At 25.2% G+C, this 21,724-nt stretch overlaps 1 protein-coding gene across 1 annotated transcript in view; it reads left to right on the top strand.

Annotated features, from left to right (window-relative positions):
* The window catches only part of LOC129608613 (apoptosis-stimulating of p53 protein 1), a 90,344-nt gene that overhangs the window by 51,298 nt on the left and 17,322 nt on the right, over positions 1 to 21,724 (top strand). The window contains exons 3-5 of the mRNA XM_055520283.1: positions 18,145 to 18,356; positions 18,443 to 20,949; positions 21,028 to 21,245. Of these exons, the coding sequence (XP_055376258.1) occupies positions 18,145 to 18,356; positions 18,443 to 20,949; positions 21,028 to 21,245 (2,937 nt within the window). The remainder of the gene's footprint in view (positions 1 to 18,144; positions 18,357 to 18,442; positions 20,950 to 21,027; positions 21,246 to 21,724) is intronic.

The following is a 21,724-nucleotide window of genomic DNA, read 5'->3' as shown; positions in this document are numbered from 1 at the left end:
ATTCCAAGTCCTTTAAAGAATTCTTAAATTAATAGTGTCATTAAAAATGAAATAACCTTTAATATTTTTCGATTATTTTAAATTAAATTTTTTAATTGCCTTGTAGTACTTAAATCTTTTACATTAAAAATTTTCATTATTATTCATTCTTATTATTAAATAAATTCATTTTATTTCTAATAAAATAATTATGTCAAATGCAATGAATTTAAAATATTCTATTATTTCTCTACTGCAACACAAATTGTCATCCATATATAAAGAAAATTATTATATAGCCCTCTTTATCTTATGCATACACAGAATAATAAAAATTTATCATACAAAATCCTTTTTAAATATCTTAGTAAATTTTTTAACATTAGAATATGTAACTTTTCATTATATAAAAATTTTTCATGAAATGCATTTTTAAGCAAACAAGTAAAGGGGATAAAATAAAGAGGACTTTTTATACAAAATATTTATGAATATTAGTTTGATGCAAAATTTATATATGTACTCAGATACTGAATGTAAATTAATGCAGAACCAGTATAAGATATTAAATATTTCTGGAAAATTTTTGAATTAGTAGTAAAAGTATTAGTAAGAGAGGGGCCTCACCTGAAAATCCACGCGAAGCCTCAAATCAACATCCCACAACCCACAATGTAATACAATCGCAAACATCAGCTACCAGAACCAACCGACCTCCTTGACAAATTCCAAAAGCCGGACGAAAGTCTTCCTCGACCGGTCACCCATGCTATTATAAAGGAAAGCTCTCAGGATACGCTGCCTCCAGAGACGGACAGGTACAAAGAACGTGTTCTGCATCATCCACCATCGAAATATCTTGACATACATCCGTCGTAGCGATAAGAAGCAATATCCTATCAGCACCCCCACCAATATGCTGAAATCAGTCTTACTATATTCCAACAACGCCTTAGTCCTCTTCTCGTCCCTACTAAGTCGCATCGTTCAGACTACCCTTAACATTCCAGTCTCCGTCCACAAGACTTCTTTAAGAAATTATTAATTTTTAATAATATGTCCATTATAACCATTATAATTCATAATTAGAAAAGATTTCATTGAATGTATAAAGTACAAGAGCTTCGAAGAATGTGTTACTTTGGAGTTTTGCAATAATAATGTCCAAAACTACATGTTGCAAAATTTTCACTAGCAAAAATCGAATACGTCAAATTTTAAGGTAGTTAATTTTGTTTAAAGTCAAACACTCCATAGTTTAATGAGTGGAACTTAACTAGAATTAACATTTTTATCACTTTAATTTGATAATATAAGAATAGTTTAATAAGTAGCTAAACCGACCAATCAAATTTCACTTGAAATTGAAATTTTTAATTATTGAATTAATTATTGAATTTTTGGATTAAATTGAACACTTTAATTATTTGTATGCTATTATTCCAGATAACAACATAACATATATTTTTACTAAATTTAATGTTTATATTATTGGATCGACCTAATATTCATATATGAACGTACATCATAATATATGGAACCAATCATATCATAATTCACTTTAGTAAAAATAATCATAATAAATGTGAAAATATAAGTCAACAATATTATTTTAAAATATTTATATCCGTCTGTATTTGTCATAATCATAATCACATATAGTATGAGTATAAAAAATGGAACTTTATATTCATACTTGTAGAGCTATTGTAGTAACATAAATAATAATTACATTAATGTATAGTTCATTGTACATGTTGCATATTAAATTCTATTAGAGTTCCTTTGTGTTATTTATATGTAAACACATACACGAATGAACAAGCGAAAGCTTTATGTGATTTTGAAAATTTTGAGTGCATTATTGAGTATGCGTGAGGCTTGTATATATATGCCTTTGTCAGTTTAAAGAGGACATTAAGGATTAATTTCCTAATATAAATTGTCGTTCTACTTGTGACTATGTTAAAATTTATTCGGTGATACATGAATGGGTTTTGTATAATTTTTTTACTAACTTAAATTTTCATGAAGAGCCTGGTAATTTTAAGAGTCAACTTAAATATTTTTTGTACTTGGATTCAGGAAGTTAATATTATATTGAAGTTTTTTATATTGCACTGAAATTGAATTTGAATTTGTGAGTGCTTATAACGTTTCCTTCGATATTTTTTTCGACTCAAAATAACACTCGAAACCCATCCCATAACTCCTTAACTCGAAATAATTTGAACCCGGAGTCGAATACGAATGTGAACTCGAACACAATACACGACTGAAATGCACATCTAAACCTGAACTAAGCAACGAACTAAAGTCCTAGTCCAAAACAAAACTCGAATCTGACTCCGTTCTTATCCACTGATATTAGCTGTATAGAATTTGAATTTGTACGCCTGCATTCAAAACTTTCTGTTTTGGATATCCTGCTCAGGATATGTAGAATTAGATTCCTTTCCTTTAAAACTTCAATTCCTTCAATTTCATATGATTGTCTATGATTCTATTTTCCTCCAACAAATTTATGAATACAAAAGGAAATGTTTTAAAGGAAAACTTTTAAATTTTAAAGAGAAATAAAAAAATATAGAAATAAAATCGATAAAATGTATAGAATGTTCTATGGGAATAAAAAAAAAATAATAATTTGTCTTTTAAAGACATTTTTGCAAATCCTTGTTTTGATATTAAAATTTTCTGCTGATCTTTGATAATGAATATTTAAAAAATGTCACCGATTTAATTTATAATTTGCGATATAAAAGTCCTGGTTCATGGTGTTTGGCTATAGATTTTGTTTAAGACCTAATTTGATGTTCGTTTTTAGATTAATAAGATGGAAAAATATTAGAATTTTTAATCTAATGCCATTTCATTTAATTTAATTTTATTTATATCTAGTCCAATTGCGATATATTATGAATAATTTTTTGTTCAACACAAAATATTTTCTTGATGGTTCTATTTCTCTCTCTTTAATTTGAAGAATAGATGATTAAAGTATGGTTGTAAACTTTTCTTATTTTGTCCTACAAAAATTTTATTTGCTTTAAATTCTTAGTTGTTTTATAGAAATAATTTTTGCAGCTAGTAGTCCCAAATGTTTTTTCCAGCTAAATAAATTTTTTAAGTATTCAAATGTTAAAACCTCAAAGAAAATTTATTTTTTTGCGTTTTACACTTCGTTCCCGAGCATAATATACCACACAACCTCAACGCATGTTTTTCTTATTTGCATTTTCCTTCATTATTCTTATTATCCTGAATCTACTTTTTAATTAATTTTTTTAAAAGATTAATGTGGGCACACTTTAAGGTTTTAAAATTGCATATATGAAGGCGTTTGCAATATACAGATTCATAATATGCAAGTACCAAATCTAAATTTAGAACAACTTACAATAAGACGTCGGTTAAGAAGCAGAAAGTATTAAGTCAGGAAACCGTGTTTAAATTCAACCGTGTAAATTCAATTTGAAAAAATCGTAAAATTGTAAAACTAATCAATTAGTTCAATGCGATGAATCTCTTTAATTTCTAAACTATATTCTGGATTTGCATGATTTTTTGCCACAACAAAGAATATATTTTTCTGATTTAATTCATCTGGATAATTCAAATTCTCAAAAAATGCACTTAATGCTTTCTGCCTTTTAACCGACGAAGATTTCTAATAAGAAGTTCTTATATTGGATCAGAATAGTTTTTTTAATAACTAGGCTGTATTTAAGTCCTAACATTATCTACCGGTAATTTATTCGTTTTTGCGGCTTCTATAGTGAACTGAATTTGCAATCTATATATGACATATGATTTATATATTAAAAAAAGGACTTGACCATATCAAGTCTGTGATAACAGTACGAATTAGTTATCTTAATGTGCAAGTAAATATGCCATTGCTGACTATGGAACAGACTATGACCAGTACCTCGATCATATCGAATTTAAATAGGGTTCTGGCATTTACTATAATAAATGCTTTGTGTAAATTTGATGAACTTAGCTCAACTAGTTTTTGAGTTAACGTTGGAACGGACGCACGGACAGACGGATGGACGAAAGGACTGACGGATTGACGGACGGACGGATGAAGAGACAGATGGATAGACGGACGGACAGACGAATGGACAGACAAAACAGAAGTCGACGCTGATTAAAAATATCTAGACCATTACTTATTAGCGTTACAAACACTAAGACAACGGTCATACGGATGCAACAAATTTAGTATACACTTCGAAAATACGTTGGTACGGGTACAATTAAGGTCTTCAAATACCTTGAACTTATGAATGTATAATTTACTTTTATATTGTATACTTTCTTTTTCCCTGTTTGTCTTCTAACCAAAGTAGTATAACACTTATTTTTACATAAACTTGTGTAGAATCAAAATTATTAATCAATATCATCCTAACCCCTATACATATGCAATATTCATCAAAAGTAATTGTGCCATTCATGTATACTTAAAAATTTTTAATTGTTGTAATAAACGATATTTTTGGTTTAAAAAAGAAAATTTCTTGTATTGTTTTAAGTAATCCTTGCTAAAAAATTTCTATAAAGAGAGCTATTACATTATACTTGTAATTTATCCTTAATATACCCACATAAAACAATGTTATAAAATGTAAATTTTTATTTGAAACTTCTTTAATTCAAAAATCAACATACAAAGCTTTATAACACAATATTTATAATATTTTCATATACACACACATTTACACGTATTATGTTGTGACATATTAAATGTTATAAATAATAAAGTAAAATTTAAATCAAAAATTAAGTGGAAACATTTTATATTACACAAAATTTCTACATAATTTTACATTAAATTTTAACATTTTGCATAATTTCTATAAACTTTATTCAAAATTTTTGGAACAAGACAGAAACAAAAAAAAAAATAAAAAACAGAAAAGAGGTCCTTTGTGACATATACGGGTATGTAATTTCATTTTATATTGTGACATTTTAACAAATACACCCTTGTATGTGTAGATATAATAAATATACTGTTACTTATTAGAATTATGTACATTTCACTTCTGAGAAAATGAATTAATTGTTCAATGTTTTATGCACAGAGTGTACACCATCTTAACTATTTTAATTAAGTATGAAAAATTTTCAATATTTTATTAAATTTACTTATAATTCTGTGGCTACAAGTAAATATTGTCTAAGTATAATTTGAGAATTTTTATTATTTTTTCGAATTTTTAAATGTAACCTTAATTTTAATTTCAACAAAATTTGATTCATGTGCTTGAATTAATTCTGAAACAGAAGTATAAAATGTTGAAATACTTTTCGATTCGAATTGCTGAGAAAATTTTACGAAATTAAAAATTTGAGAACTTCATAGTTGTATTCATGCCGAACTTAAATTTAATTAATGCAATTTACTGGGATTCGAAGCTATGGCTAAATGAAATCCTTTTCAGTCTAAGGCTATGAATGTTCCTTCTCAGTTAGAAAAGTTTTTTTTTAATACCTAAATACCAAATTCTAATCCATTAAATTTGAAAATCCATTAATGTTTTATTAATTATTCTAAGAAAATCCAATTAATTTATCATGATATATCAAGCAATTTTCTTAGTAGAATTTTATGGAGCTTCTTGATTCACATACATCTTGATATATCAGGAGAAAAATGATCATAATATGTTATTAAGGTGTTCAATTAGATTTTCTTCATTTCGAAATTTACCACTGAAATTCAAATTTCCAATATTTCCAATATTTATTCAACATTTTATATCATACAATGCTGATATTCAAATTACTGTTAACCCTTTTGTAAATTTCACTACATTTTATAAAAATTTACCTTTTGAAATAACCATATAAAAATAGGACACTCGGTATAAAAGAAAAAATTTACACAACTTTTAAGGAAGTTAAAATAAAATCATACATTTTAAAGTAGAAAAAAACAAGAACTTACTTAGTAATTCTATGATATTAGAGAAAGAATGTATTGTCAAAGGTACTCTTTAAATTTTTACATACAATATTTTATACAATAGAGGTTAATAACCGTTGAAAATTTTTACTATAGTTAAGTTACTGCTGTATACAATCCGTATTATGTTTGTTTATTACACATTCTTCAAACTCTTTACAAGTATAATATGTGTATGTAGTCATTAACCTTTAATTATATTTTGTTGGTATCCTGGGGCCATTTTCTATGAAAATTTTCTTCTTACACAAAGAAAGAACATATAGAATTGAGAAAAACAACCAAAGTCTAGAGTAGATTTTATTTTTTACACAACTTTTAAAGAGTTATAAAGCAAACATGATTTTAATGATAATTTTTGTTAATTAGTATGTAAAATATTTTGTTTAATGTGTTTAGCGCCTTTAAGTCATTTAAATAAATCTTAATAATTTTATAATTGTTCTTACACTATCTTTAATTTTAATCTAATGAAAATTTAATTAGTTTTAAGTTTTTTTACTTTGTTTTTAGTAATAATGCGAATAATTACTAAATAATTAGATTTTAGTAATAAAGAATTATGAAGCTTGTTTTAATTGCTGAATATGAAAAATATTGAAAAATAATGTCATTGATACAATAAAGTTTTGAATTTACATGAAAATTGAGTAGGGTTTGGAAATTAAATTGAATGTGCATATGTGGTAGGAAACTAAATCGAAATCATTATGAAAAATTTAATCACAAAACTGAAAAGTACGAAATCTGTTCTAGTAGAATAAGGTGTTTACCATTATACACAAACTGCTTAAATAAATTATAAATTTGTATTGTGGTTCCATTTTATGCATATGACAGGGTTTTATTTCTATTGTATGGTTATACATAATTAAAATTGATTTATTGAACTATATCTAATGTTTAGCTTGATACTTTTAGTTCTAATATTGTAAATATAGTCGGATAGATTCTAAGGTGAATATGATTTGGTTTTCATGTATTTTTATTTGTATTTGTATTCTAATGAAAAGTATTTACGTCCGCACTTACCACCCGTTGATAATTTAGTAAACTGCTTAAATTTAAGACTAATTTGAGCATTTGTGTATAGGAGCAAAATTACTTTAAAAATTTATGTGTAATTATAGGTATTTACAATTATTTTCAATTTGAACACGATAGTGATTAATAAAAACAAATTGCATATTAAAAATTTTGCAAAGCCTAATTACAACACTATGATCCAATGAAACTGGGGCATGATTATCTATTATATTGTGCACTAGGTCTATACTCCTCCTAAGATAGTGAAGAAGAGAAGAAAAATAATAACTTGAAGAGCAAGCTATCGGAAAAATTTTATTCAAAATCATCAAGTTTTCACAAAAATCTATTCGTACTCACAAATTCTCTTGAATGATGTAGAGTTTTTTTAATAAAAAGACGAATACGAACGGACAAAGACTATGACATTAATAAGCATATTTTATCCATTTTTGTTTTTTCTTGGTAATGTACAAGAAAGAGACAACAGTGAAAGAGGAGTTGAAAATTAATAGACAATAAGCTCGTTAATAGTTTTTAGTACTCTCTAAATCAGAGATTTCCTATATTCGCAATTTTACTTAATTTTTTAATACTGTACTGTCAAAAACAACGTAATTTTTCTCATAAAATTAAAAAACCTGTCAAGGTATCATTTTATCTCACATTAAACGTCCTAAATTTTATCATTCACCCATAGCTTATAACATATAGTTGCAATTTCATTAACAAAACTTCCTACATCTACTCTGCTTTGCTTAAGAAAATAAAACTATAAAAATATTAATAAAATAAATCAGCTTTAATAAATTAAGAATTTTGAAATTACATGTAATTTTTTTGCCATTAATTATGATTAATTATGTTTATTCAAAGTAAAAGCTATACTATAAAACTTTAATTTTTATAGTTATAATATAAGAGTCCACAAGATTCCCGTATAAATAAAACTAAATTGAATTTTTTTACATTTATAATAATTTACGCATAGCTATTATTTTACTTGTAAACTCTTAAATAAATATTATTATTATTAAGTAATTAAGTTCTAACTCCAATTTTCATTCCAACGTTGGTCTACTTATACACAAGGGAACTAAACTATTTATATGTAATATGTAAAAATGAAATTTTTTTTATTATTATACTTCTTTAATTTTATACCATTAAAAATAAATTTTTATTAACTAAAGTTGGTTCGTAAATTAACTTTAATCATAAATAATGTTGGTGTTTTTTTTTCTCGTAATAATTGAGTGTAAATTAATATGGTAATGTAAAAAAAATGGCGTAAAATTGTGAATAATAAAAAAAAAACTATAATAAATTTAATAATAAACTGTTATAAATTTTAGTTTTATTATCATTAATACTTAAAATCTAATGTATAATAATTAAAAAGCTCCTATAAACAATTAAATAATACAATAAAGTGCTCAAGAAGAAGAAGAAGAAAATATTTATAAATCATTATGACGTAAGCTGATTTGGTACGGAACAATTCTACCATATTTAATTTTATTTGTATATACAAGGACACTGTTGATTAGAATAGAAATTATTATTTCTGTCAATAAGTTGCAAATGATTCCTCCCTATAAATTTTTAATTCTGTTCAATTATTTTTGCATATTACTATATTGTTTCCATGCAATGAGTTCGGTATATAAAGTAAAAAGCTTAGAAATCAATAATATTTTTGGAATAACAATAACAAATTAAAGGTGTCCGATGAATAAAATCTGAACGACAAAATTTTTGAATTACCAACATTTTGGTTAAAAAACAAGTTACTTTTGACATTCTACGTTTTTTTTATTGAACAAGCATAATAATTTTAATTTACCTTAAGAATCGGCTAAATTTTAGGGTTCAAAATTTTGTTTTATACTTATTTTTCTCCTTAAAATCATCATTGTCTATTTTTGAGACAATATCTCTTTTTGAGATCCTTATTTATCGAAATACTGATCACGTTAAATTACAGAATTTCATTTTTAATTCATATTAGAATAATTATATTCAAAAACTAAATCTCATGCCTAATAAAATTAGTAGCAAATTGGAAAAAAATTATACTCAAATGCAATATGGACGTAACATTGTAATGGCACATTACCAAAATAGCAAATTATAATTAGTTATTGAAAAAAAATTTTCCAACTGCAATTAAAAATTAAAATTTACTTCAAATAAATAATTTGACTGTATTAGATTTAAATCGGATAATCCACTATATCGATAGGTTCGTCCCTTACTTATAGTAAACTTAATGACGCAAGAAACTGGTTCAAGGTTTATCTACAATGCCCTATGCACAGGCTACACAGTAGTGTAGAGTTTGTTTAAAATGTTCCTGGTTTATGTGACCCTTTCTATTGGGTCGCCGTATACAATAGTTGTATACGTTCGGTTTTAGCTGCTTAAATTTGAATTTACTTATTAATATTGAACTAAAACTACTAATATTATTTTTCCTTTCTCTTCCTTTCACATTCATAAAGGATGACGGTTTTAATTATAGTTACTGATAGCCACGATTTTTTTTTTTAAAATTTAAGTAAAAGAGACACAGTAATTGTTATTAAAAACTAAATTTGCTTATGCTTCGGATTACAATGCATTTTCAAAAAAATTACCCCTGAATTTATGCAATTTTTTTCTAATTTTAAAATATTAAAGAAATTTTAAGTTTTACTCAAATGCGAAATGTTTTTGTAATCCAAACAAGTAATTTACGTATTAAATAATTAAAAAATTTTCAAAAATCTTAATAATATGCCATAACATAGATAAAATATTCCTACTATATTTTTAATATATTTTGAAATCATATACAGAACATAATATAAGTTTATTGTTCTTCAACCCATTTAACCTTTTTCTTTTTATTTTTAAAAATAATAATGAAAATTTTTAAATTATTTATCATAATTTTCTTGATCTACTATAAAAAGTTGTACGTAATATTTTTTACATTAACCTTATAAATATTTTTCTAATTTTAAACCTTCATATCCAATAAACTAAAAACGTACATTATGTACATGTGTGAAGGTTTCCAATTTAAAATTTTTATTTCTTTAGAATTTCCATTATTGTATACAGAGAATAAATTATAGACCATAATATTATTTATATGAAGATAATATTATAGAGAATGTTACTAATAAAAAAATATTGATCCTTAATAATGGTATATGTATGCGAAATATAAATAACAAATTACTTTATAAATATATAAAAATTTCTATTATATTTCCTTGGTATTTCCTTTTTTTTGTAATCTAAATGGATAGGAAACTATAGTTTACTGGTATATAGTTAGTTTGAGAATGCAAAACTTATTGTTTGTTAGATTTCCTTGAAATATTATTACTTATATATTAATCTCTACCCACCATCATGAAATATTGAATAAAAAAATATGAATCCAATAATATGAGTGGGAAAGAAAAAATTATTTTTTACTTCTTTTATTTTAAAAATTTTGATGCTTTTCTTATTCTCATTACGATGATACCACAGCTTATATCAATTCCTATATTATGAAAGAAAATTTAAAAAAGGACTAAATTATTTAAAGAACTATATATGAGAATAATGAAAAAGAAAATAAAATGTGGGTAGTATTTATTCATTTATTCAGGATTCTATATGTCTCAAGGGTAACACTGTTCATTTTCTGTTTCTTTTTTTTTATTTATTCTCATTTAAATTTTAGTATGAAAATTTTTGTTTTTCCCTCATAAACTGTTGCTATACTTTTCATTAAATTATTTATATTTTATATGCAAACATGCAATTTGTATCCTTATAAATGTCTGACATATTTTTTTTTTTTAAGGAAATATTCTATTTTTTTTTGTTGTTGTTTTATTATTTACATAATATCGATTTATGTAAAATGATATTTTCGATTAAACTACATATGTGATGAGAAAAAGTTAAATTTTGTTAGAAAAGGGTTAAAAATGAATAAAATAAAAGGGTTTTTTTATTTTTTAATAAAATAAGATCATATTCTTTTGAATATTTAATTTATTCTTCTTCTATTTTAATCTTTTTTAATATGTTAAACATAACAAAAATATTTTATTTAAAATAAAATTTGACAAAATGGAAAATATATGGGGCACGAAAATTTTTATACAAAATTCAGTTGTTAGTAGTGACATGAGGTTTTTGTATAGTAACGCTAAAATTATCAAGATATCGTATAGGGATTGTTTTGTTATACGAAATTGTTCATTTATAGTTAAACTATTTCCTTAATATTTTAGGCAAATTATATATAAAAGAAACTTGCTAAGAGGTTAAAATTATATATAAGAAAAATTTTACATTTCCGTAAATTAAAATTTCTTTAAAAATCCTGAGTTTTTTGTTATTTGTTCCGAAAATTTTAGCAACAAGTAAACAATTTATGATTCGATTAATAACTCAGCTAATTCTAATATAAAATAAAGAAAATATTAAATGCAAATATTTCCGAAACAAAAACAAAAATCAATCTATACTCTTATCACAAAAAATTAAAAAAATTCTATATAAATATCCTTGAGATTTACTATTGCAAAAAAATTAACAAGAGGGCCTTTTTATAAAAGAGATGACAATTGCAATGATTAAAGAATGAATTGAAATTCTCTTGCCTTTTCTGAAATTTAATGAATCACTCCAACAACCTCCTCCATGGATTATTGTTAATACTAAATTTTCTCTTGGAAAACGAATAATATTAACACTTTTAGTTTCTTGAATAGAAAATCAATATTTTCAATTTATTACTTTTACTTCAGATTGAAAAATTGTAAAGAAAATAAGATTTCTTCTATTAATCTATAAATCGAAAAAATGCTCATAATCAAAATTTTTAAAAAATTAAAGAACCATAAGAAGTGTTACAAAATCCACAGGAATTTTAACTATTAAATTCTTCCTTTGTCTTGCATTTTAGCCTCATAAACAGAAATTTCTTATAACATTATTGAATATATAGGAAATTTTAAGAATTTTAATATTTTCTGATTAAACTGTAAGAATTTAAAGGAAGACTTTTAAAATATTAAAATCATTCAAGTGATTGAAATATTTTAACCTTTATGAATTTAATTAAAATTTTTCAAAAATTTTCAATTAAATTTAAAAAAGAATATTAAAAAACAAGATATTTAATCAAGGAAAATTTATTCTTTAAAACCTTTAAATTTATCTTTTTATTTCCCTCAGTAAATACTTTAATATTATTGTTGATGATACTAGATTTAGAGTTACAATATTTAGAAAATATTTCAAATTCTCAAAACAATTAACAAGCTTGAAATTCAAAAATATTTTGTATTTAACTCATATATTATATTACGTATTCCTTAATAAGTATTTGAAAACACTGCTTTTCGAATCAATACAGAAATCTATAAATTCAATTTGAATTTAGACCTTCATAATGAAGTTCATTATCTTTCTTTTAAATAAATATAACAATAATTATCAGAAATTCTTTCCAATGTATAAGTGTTATACAATTTGCAAAGAATAAATAATATTTTGCAAATATTATTTTGTCGATTGCTTAATTGCTTAAGCATAATCAAGAATTTTGTTATTTTAAAAGAGATTTTTAATTTCTCTTACGTGAATAACTTTTAAAGGAATCATTAATATTTTCAAATTGTTCTCCAATAAGAAATTATCTCGTATTTTTTTTTTGTTGCTCACACGGAAACAAAAAAAATTTTCATAAAATTTAAAACCATTTATGATGATTTTCTTTTTTTTTTTAATTTTTTCCACTCATTTTAATCATCACAAAAGAAACAAATCGAGAATATTATTAAGTGAAAATTTTGAATGCTTATTATATTACTGATTCTTATGTTCTCCTGTTCTTTTGTTCTCTTACTCTCCTATTTTCTTTAAAAGAGTAAATTTTTTTCTGTGAGAATATTATAGAAAAATAAGGATTTGAGGAATTGTAGAGAAAATGATAACATTACGTTTTATTTTTTTTGTAATTTCAATATTATTCTCCATTTTTAATTTTCTCTTCTCTCAGATTTCTTTCTAAAAGTTCTATATTGTTGTTTTTTAATAAAATGAAAAATAATACTAACATAAAAAATGAAAAATTTTTTTGATGGTGTTCCACCGTAACTTAGACATACAACATGGTAATTAATTCTGCATAGTATGAATGTAATTCTGCCCGTCGAAATTAATAAATTTACAATTTTTATTAAAAATTCAAAATTAAATTTTGTATTAAAAATCAATCCAATTTATAAAGTTCAATATATGAAAAATTTAATATTGTATTTCATCTGATATGTAATCCTTATTCCCTTTGCAGGACCACAAAAATTTATTGATACTCAAAAGATAAAACAAACAAAAAAATATATTCGAAAAAAAATAACCAAAATAAGTGTTACACGTATTGTTATTTTAATAAAAGGAACTAAATAAAATACCAAAAATACCAATTTTTTTCTTTAACCAATTTATTCAACTTAAAGTGGTTGTAATCAAATTTAAATATAGATAAAATTTTATATGCATAGTAATTTTTATAAATTTAGTGTTGCCATATTATAAAAATTTTCTAAGAGAAAGAATTTCGAAATTGTTATAATAAATTTCTTTTCTCCAAAAATTTTCATTGCGTTCGATATATAAATTTTACATTAGGCGGGTATCAAATTAACAAACATCAGAGTAATTATTTGTGACAAAAGGTTCTGAATAGTGATTATTTCCAAGAATTTGTAATTAAAGGAGTACAAATCAAATCAAATTGGTATGAACGTAATCACTGAGAGTGACTATTGTATATAGAAGCAATTTTATATTGAAATCTTCAAACCGTAAGTAAATTAAAAAATTTTCATGACACAAAATAACGTTTAAAATTTTTATTAGATTGCTAGTAATTTCAGGACAATAACAGATAATTATTGTTTAAAATGCTTTTCAGACTATTAAAAAGGTTATGAATGTGAAATTACGAAAGCAGCTTCATTTACAGATTCAAGTATAAATTTGATATTTACACACAATTTTTAATTTTTTGCGCTTAAATCTCTAATTTTCACTTTTAAAATCGTACTGAACCTAACAATTTAGGGCACTAAGACTCTTAAATAACTTTAAAGCTTTTTTGAGTATTGTAAAGGGTTGGTGGTAACTTTGTGGACTATTTCAAATTGAAAAAATATTAATAGTGAAAATTCAAAATAATAAAAAATCAAAAAAAAAAGAAATATAAAAATAAAATATTCAGTTAGTATAGAAGAAATTTGTTCTTTAAGCTCAGTAGTAGTTGTACACACTTTACTAAACTTTTTTCAGACAAAACTGTTATATTAAATGTAATATTAAAAAATATTCAATTTTTTTTTGTATATCCTTTCTAAGAGACTCTTCAAAGTTGGTGTACTAGGAAACAAGAGCAACACAAAAAAAAAATATTTTTTATATATTAAAAAAGTTTCAATTTAACCTTCTTTCTGCTCTCTTTTGTATGTTGTTCAATTTTTTTTTGTCTTTGTCTCTCTATGCAATTTACTATTTCACTCTTATATGTATGTTAGTTTTGTATTTTCTCTCTTTCTTTTTCTGTATTTTCTTTTTTTTTTAATTTACTTTCTCTATTGGCTCAATTGTTTTTTTTTTTTCAGTATTATTTTTGTGTTTTTGAGTATTAAAATAATATAAAAATGTAAAAGTAAAGCGTATTTTTATTTGAATACTTTTAAATTTTTAAGATATATGTATATGTATGTAAAAAAAATTAAGTATATTTTCAGTAATTCAAAGTTTATATACGTATGTGAAATAAATAAAGGCATATAAATATAGAGAATTCAGAGTAGAGTACGTATAGAGGATTCAAAGTACGGAACAATTTTGGTGGAATAAATTTTGTAGGTCATATGGGGATTTTGACCTAGATTTATTAATAATTAAGTGGATTAAAGTTTTATTACAGTACAATTTGATGTTCTCTTTTGAGAGAAAATGCTTCTTACAGTAAAGAAAGGTCATTGTTGAGCACATCATTTTATTGAGTACATTACTTCGATATATTTCCTTGTAGAAACTGTATAATTGTTGACGGTATAATTTTATAACAATTATCAATTATATTCGGCACTATTTTATTCCAAGTGCTCTTTGCATTACCGTTTACTATATAGAAATTTACCGTTCTATTTCTACTAAATTGTGTTTGAAATAGAAATAAAAAACAGAGTATTCTACTTTGTGGTAGTGCTTACATTTATAGCTTCATACTTTCCGCATCAATTTTGAAAAGCATATGAAAATATCCTTAATCAAAAATTACCATGGTTTGCTTATATTAAATTGTATTCAACGTTATAGGGTATATAGTTGTAAATCTTTTGCTCAAATAAAAATTATCATAATTAATTGAAGCTTTCTTAAGATTTTATTGAAGCAATGTAAGCGTGCAAGTGATTATTATGTCACTATTATCATTTTTATTGCTGTTAACCTTCGATTGTGAAAAGTAAATGGTTTACTCATAAAATTATGCAACCATTGTGAAATTGGTGTAATTTCCTTTATGCAATATTCATTCTCTGTAAAATATTTAAAAAAAGAAAAAAATTCTTTTTTTTTTTTGGTGGAATAAAGAACTGTGAATAACGGAAAACAATTTTGACTTTATTCATAAGCAATTTTTGCTTTTATATAAAAAAACACAACCAACAAGAGGAAAGTGCAACACTATACAGTGTTCAAGATAGAAACAAAAAACCAAAATAATAACCAGGAACAAAAGGATTTTTTTTTTTTTAATTTTCATTTTGAATTTTTTTTTTGTGGTTCACCCGATCGTTTTGAATATGATGTTCACAGGTTTCGTTTTTTTTTTTATTTTACCATTTTATCTTTATTAGTGTTAGTTGTGTTTTCATTTATTTTCAAATTTTTTTTTTTTCAAAAATTTTAAATAAAATAAACTATGTTCATTTACAATCGAACATAGTCCTCATTAAAAAAAAAACGAGAAAATTTTTATTTACAAAAATTTATTTTACGATTCTTGTTCAATATTAAGTTCTGTCCGGGCTTATTTCTGTTTGTCTAATTTACACTAAAACGAATTTCATACTGTTGCTATTTCTATATTAAATTTTAGTGTGAAAGGCTCAGAAGTGTAGCGATTACATCTATTTGAATCTATTGTAAATTTTCGAAATAATTTGCTTGATTGAGAATATGATTCACATGAAGTTGAAATGAGAGAATTACAATGTTAGCAATGCCTAGGATTATTTATGATTTTTATATGTAAATTGTTTCATTATTTCAACTAGATATAGAGAAATTGGATTTGTAATTGTAGAGACAATTAGGACTTGTAATCAAGCATTAGACATTGTTAAACATTATTGGAATTTTGATTTACCAAAGTAAATAATCATTAATGGGAAGTCTGAAAGGGTTTATTGCAAGATATTCTACAATCGAGTTACCATAGTCTATCATTTAATGTACAGTGCATTATTATGCCATTAAAGAATCTACAATCAAACATTTGAAATAATTATTAAGCATTTAATCATACAAATATAATTTATTATTGATTTCAAACTTGGTATTATTTACATATTAATTTTTTTTTATTGTATAGGCTTAATTTGAAAATTCAATTATCTAAATTTTAATAAATTATAGGAACAATTTAATATTTTAACAATTATACAAGGTAGATACAAAATACAATGTAGATTATCTTTTAATTTCATGTGCGGTTTAAATATACCGGGCGACTGCTATTGTAATTTTAATTATACAACAATGTATTGTATTTTAAATAGGAACTATGTATGTAATTGTGTACTAATTCATATATGAATTATTATTCTGAGAGAATGTTTGTTGACTTGTTATTTTAAATAGAATTTTGTTTTAATCCTGTGACTGACATTTTGATTACAAAATTTTTGTTTTATTCATTGTTTTCGGTTTAATTCTCAATAGACAAAGAAGATATGCAAAATATTACAAAATTACAAATTACGAAAATACGAAAAAAAAAATTTTTTTTTTTGGTTATCGTACATAAAAATAAACCAGAATGTTATACAATAATTTTAGAAATAAAAAAAGCATTAATAGAATTTTTAAATATTTTTATATACCGTTGCTTAGTCTTCACACACTGTTATGTAATGTGTGTATTAAAGAGTTCATGCTCTGAAATAAATAATAGGACTTTATGTGAAGTGAGTGCTACTCGAGCGAATAATCTCGGGAATGATGTTAGCGATCCAGTTGACTATAAATTGATTTAATATATTTGGCCTTACATTGTTAGGGGCCGATTTCAGTCCCTATGAGTAGGCTTGCGTATCAAAAATTATTAAAATAGTAAGTCTCCGCGAGACGAACACGTTTAAGAATTTAAATATTTCATAAAACAGAAATATTTTATGTTCATCTAGCTGAATGAAATGCTCAAAATAAATATTTATATTGAATTATGAAATTATGCCCTACTATATGATCCATTCTTCTATCGTAACGCAAATCAAACAAAAAAAAAAGTTTACATTACGTGTACAAATAAAATTTTTTTTTTCGTTTTTCAACCACAATTGTTTTTGTTTTATAATAAAAGTACATATAACATGCATTCTGGTCTTACGCAATCAACAAATGAAAATTTTATATTTTATATCCTTTTCATTCATACAATTATTTACGTGTATACAAAATTTGAGAAAGGATTAATATTTTATTTACAAATAAATACAAAATGAAAATCAATATTGTGTTAAAGTTGTCAATGGCAATTATTAATATTGTGTTCCGCACTTTGTTTTCAATAACAATAGTTATTGCTTTTAGAAATTCCAATGTAAATGCATATAGATATACGTCAGTTATCTTTATAATGGATTACAAACGATGTTGTATTTGTGTTTATAGACTATTTGTTGTTAATTGCCCATAGAAATTCAATGAATGCTATATGGTCAATCTTTTAATAAATAATATGTTGCTAAAAATTTTCCACGGGAAATTTTTCAAACGAAATTAAATCCTTCTATACACTTAAACCTAATTTATTAAAATTTTTATGAATTTTAAAATTAATAAATTATTAATTTTTATATTTTCAGGTAATGACTTGGACTCGATTCGTGCACTTTTTAGTGAAAAAGAGAAAGAACTTAGTTTGGCGGTAGCAAAAGTTGAAGCTTTAACAAGACAACTTGAAGAACTTAGACGTGATAGAAGAGGACCATTAAATTTAATACCAGGAAATGGAAACGGTCAACCATTATCATCTCCTGCGGCTAGAGAATTAGAAAAGTTACGAAGGGAATTAATGGTAAATCATCATGTTATTCTAATTATGTTTTAATTATAAAATGAATTTGTTCTTAAATTTAAATAAAACTATTAATTGAATTTTAGTACCGAAACCAATTATCACTTCAACAAGATGCACGATTACATTTGCAACGTGAAGCTTTACAGCAACGTCAAGCAGAATTAAGATCAGTAGATCAAAGAATATTAGAATTACAAACACGGTTACAGCGAAAAAAGGCATCAAATTTAGTTCAACAACAACAACAGGCAAGTCCAATATTAAATACTTTAATAAATCAAACACATCATCAGCAACAACAGCAGCAACAGCAACAACAACATATCCAACAACAGCATATCAATCAGCAAATAAGTCAAAAACAATCACTTCAACAACAACAACAGCTGCAACAAAATGCGCAACATCATCAACAGCAGCAGCATCACTTGCAACAACAACAACAGCAACATAATCAACAACATCAATTACAACAACAAAATTTGCATCAACCTAAGAAGCAGATTCCTTCTTTAAATAACGTTAATAATAATCAACAATCAAATCATCAATCACAAACTTTATCAACAACAGCGCCAGCTACAACATCTTCTTCTATTTCATCATCTTCTAATTCTAATGTTAGTAATCAACAATCTAATCAATCTCATCATTCTGGTATTCCATTAAGTGTTAGGCCATCAAATAGTGTATATCCCTCGCAAAGAATTTTAACACGTAGTAATGTTGCTGCAGTTGAACCTTATATACATACACCACAAAAATCAACAATAACAACATCATCTGCAACTTTACAAAATAATTTACTCAGTAAACAATCAGCAGCCACCTTAAATACAAATCAACAAAATCAATTAATTCAAGATTTAACGAATCTTAAATTAAATTTAACAAATGTTAATGCAAATATTAATGTTAATCATTTATCGTATGCTGAAAGTGATGAAACAAAATTGGCTAGACAAAAATTAGGAACTACGACAAAGGGTAATTTGAGTTCATCACAACATGTACCATCGCACCAATTACAGCAGCAACAACAACAGCAACATAGTCCACGTGATTCGGCTAGTGATTCATCAAATTCAGTTACAATAACAAAATCAAAATTGCCTTATAAATCTACTTTAAAATCAAATTCAAATCAAATATCAACCACAACAACAACTACTAATTTAAGTCCAAATTCAATAACAAGCTCCAAATCACATTCATCAAATGATGGTATTGATACTGAAAATAAATTAAATGATACATCAAATCAAATTGAAATATCTAATACAACAGTTGCAAATAAAAATTCAACACAAAAATTAACAGTTCATAGTATACCATTGAGTACGGCGAATAAATCTGTTGCAACAGCAGTATCAACAGCATCTACGACAACAATACCTACATTAGGTGGTAGTAATACTAATAATAGCAATATCTCATCAAATAATTCAACAAACAATAGTACACGTGATGAAAAACCTGCTGTTAAACCTAAAGCTTTACATCAAATTCCATCTGGAAATTTAGTTGTACCACCAAGAAAACCAATTAGTAGTGTAGCACCAACTTCTATTACTCATACTTCAGCTATCCCAAAAATTGTTTCACATAGTCCAAAAGTTAATAAAGTTGCACCGAACATAATAACATCAATTGTGTCATCAACGGATTCATCTAATGATAAATCATCACCAAGACCTGCCTTGCCACCTAAACCAAATAAGTCTTCACCTCCAGCAGCACCTACGCACACATCATCAACAGCGGCAACTTCAACTACTACAGACAGTACGATAACACCAACAACAACAGCAACCATAGCAAATAACAATAACAATAACAATAATAATAATAATAGCAATTTTAGTAGTAATAGTAACATACCACAACCATCTGTTATAAATGCCATAAATAAAGCACCAATATCAGAACCAAATGATTCAACAAATTCTACAACAAATTTTCCATCATCTAATCCTGATAATTTACCAATTAAAGCAAAACCACTTACAATACGTAAGCAACCATTATCAGAACAACCACGTTTAAAATCACAAACATCCGGTATAAAACCCATACAATATCAAACAAGAAGAATTGAAATGCCAACAGCATTTCTTTTTCCGAATTCAAATGATAAAATTGATAAAGGAAATAATAACAATAATAATAATTCAAATATACCATCTAGTTCTTTACAAAATCAACAACAACCACTTAATCCACTTGCTATACAACAGCAACAAAATCAAATACCATCAATACCAAGTCCGGCTAGTGCAAGTAATACAAGTACAGCTGATGAAACAGACCGTTCTGCTAGTTCATCAACATTAAATGAAGAAGGTAAATCACCAGATGATATTAAACGACGCCTTAGACATACAGGTACTACAAATGAAAATGGTAAAGTAAAATTAACAAGACGCGTTAGTTTTGATCCATTGGCGCTACTATTAGATGCTAGTTTAGAAGGTGAATTAGAATTGGTTAAGAAAACTGCAATGCAAGTAACAAATCCAAGTGCAGCAAATGATGAAGGTATCACAGCATTACATAATGCGATATGTGCTGGTCACATTGAAATTGTCAAGTAAGTTATTATTCTAATTACCCTATTCGCCCATATTATTATAAAAATTTAAAAAATATATTCGTACATTATTTCTAGATTCCTTGTTGAATTTGGCTGTGATGTTAATGCTCAAGATTCTGATGGTTGGACACCACTTCATTGTGCTGCCAGTTGTAATAATTTAGCAATGGTTAAATTTTTAGTTGAAAATGGTGCTTGCCTATTTGCTGCAACATTATCAGATCATGAAACACCAGCTGAAAAATGTGAAGAAGATGAAGAAGGTTTTGATGGATGCTCAGAATATTTATATAGTAAGTATAATAATAATATTAACTTGTTATTTATACACGCACAAACAATTTCGAATGTTCAACATTCTTAAGTATATCGTTTCCGCGGAAAAGCATAAAACATAATGAAAAAAGAAAAAATTCTATTGAAATTATTCTATTCTTGAATAACTTTATATTTTGTATTCTTTCGAAAACGTAAATTCTTTAACAATAAAAATCCATTAAGTGGCTAGAAATAGGAAAAAGTCTAAAGTTTACGTGAAAATTTTAAACAATATTTCTTTTTAATTTAAAAAATAAAGAAGAAATTGAAACGGAAATTGCACGATACAATAAAAGGCAATGAAATTCTTGTTGTACATACTTAATTTGCAGCTTCATTCATTACTAGTCACACATATTTTTGTTATGCTCTCACTATAACAATGGTTACTCCCAGAAAATAAAATGGTTACTCCTAACGGTTATTCATTATTAAACATTACAAATTTTGAAAA

Source organism: Condylostylus longicornis, unplaced genomic scaffold (assembly GCF_029603195.1).
Source record: "Condylostylus longicornis isolate FDR11 unplaced genomic scaffold, ASM2960319v2 ptg000001l, whole genome shotgun sequence".
In the NCBI taxonomy this organism is placed as follows: Eukaryota; Metazoa; Arthropoda; class Insecta; order Diptera; family Dolichopodidae; genus Condylostylus; species Condylostylus longicornis.
Note: the sequence above shows the minus strand (reverse complement) of the source record. Positions and strands in the feature narration are given on the sequence as shown.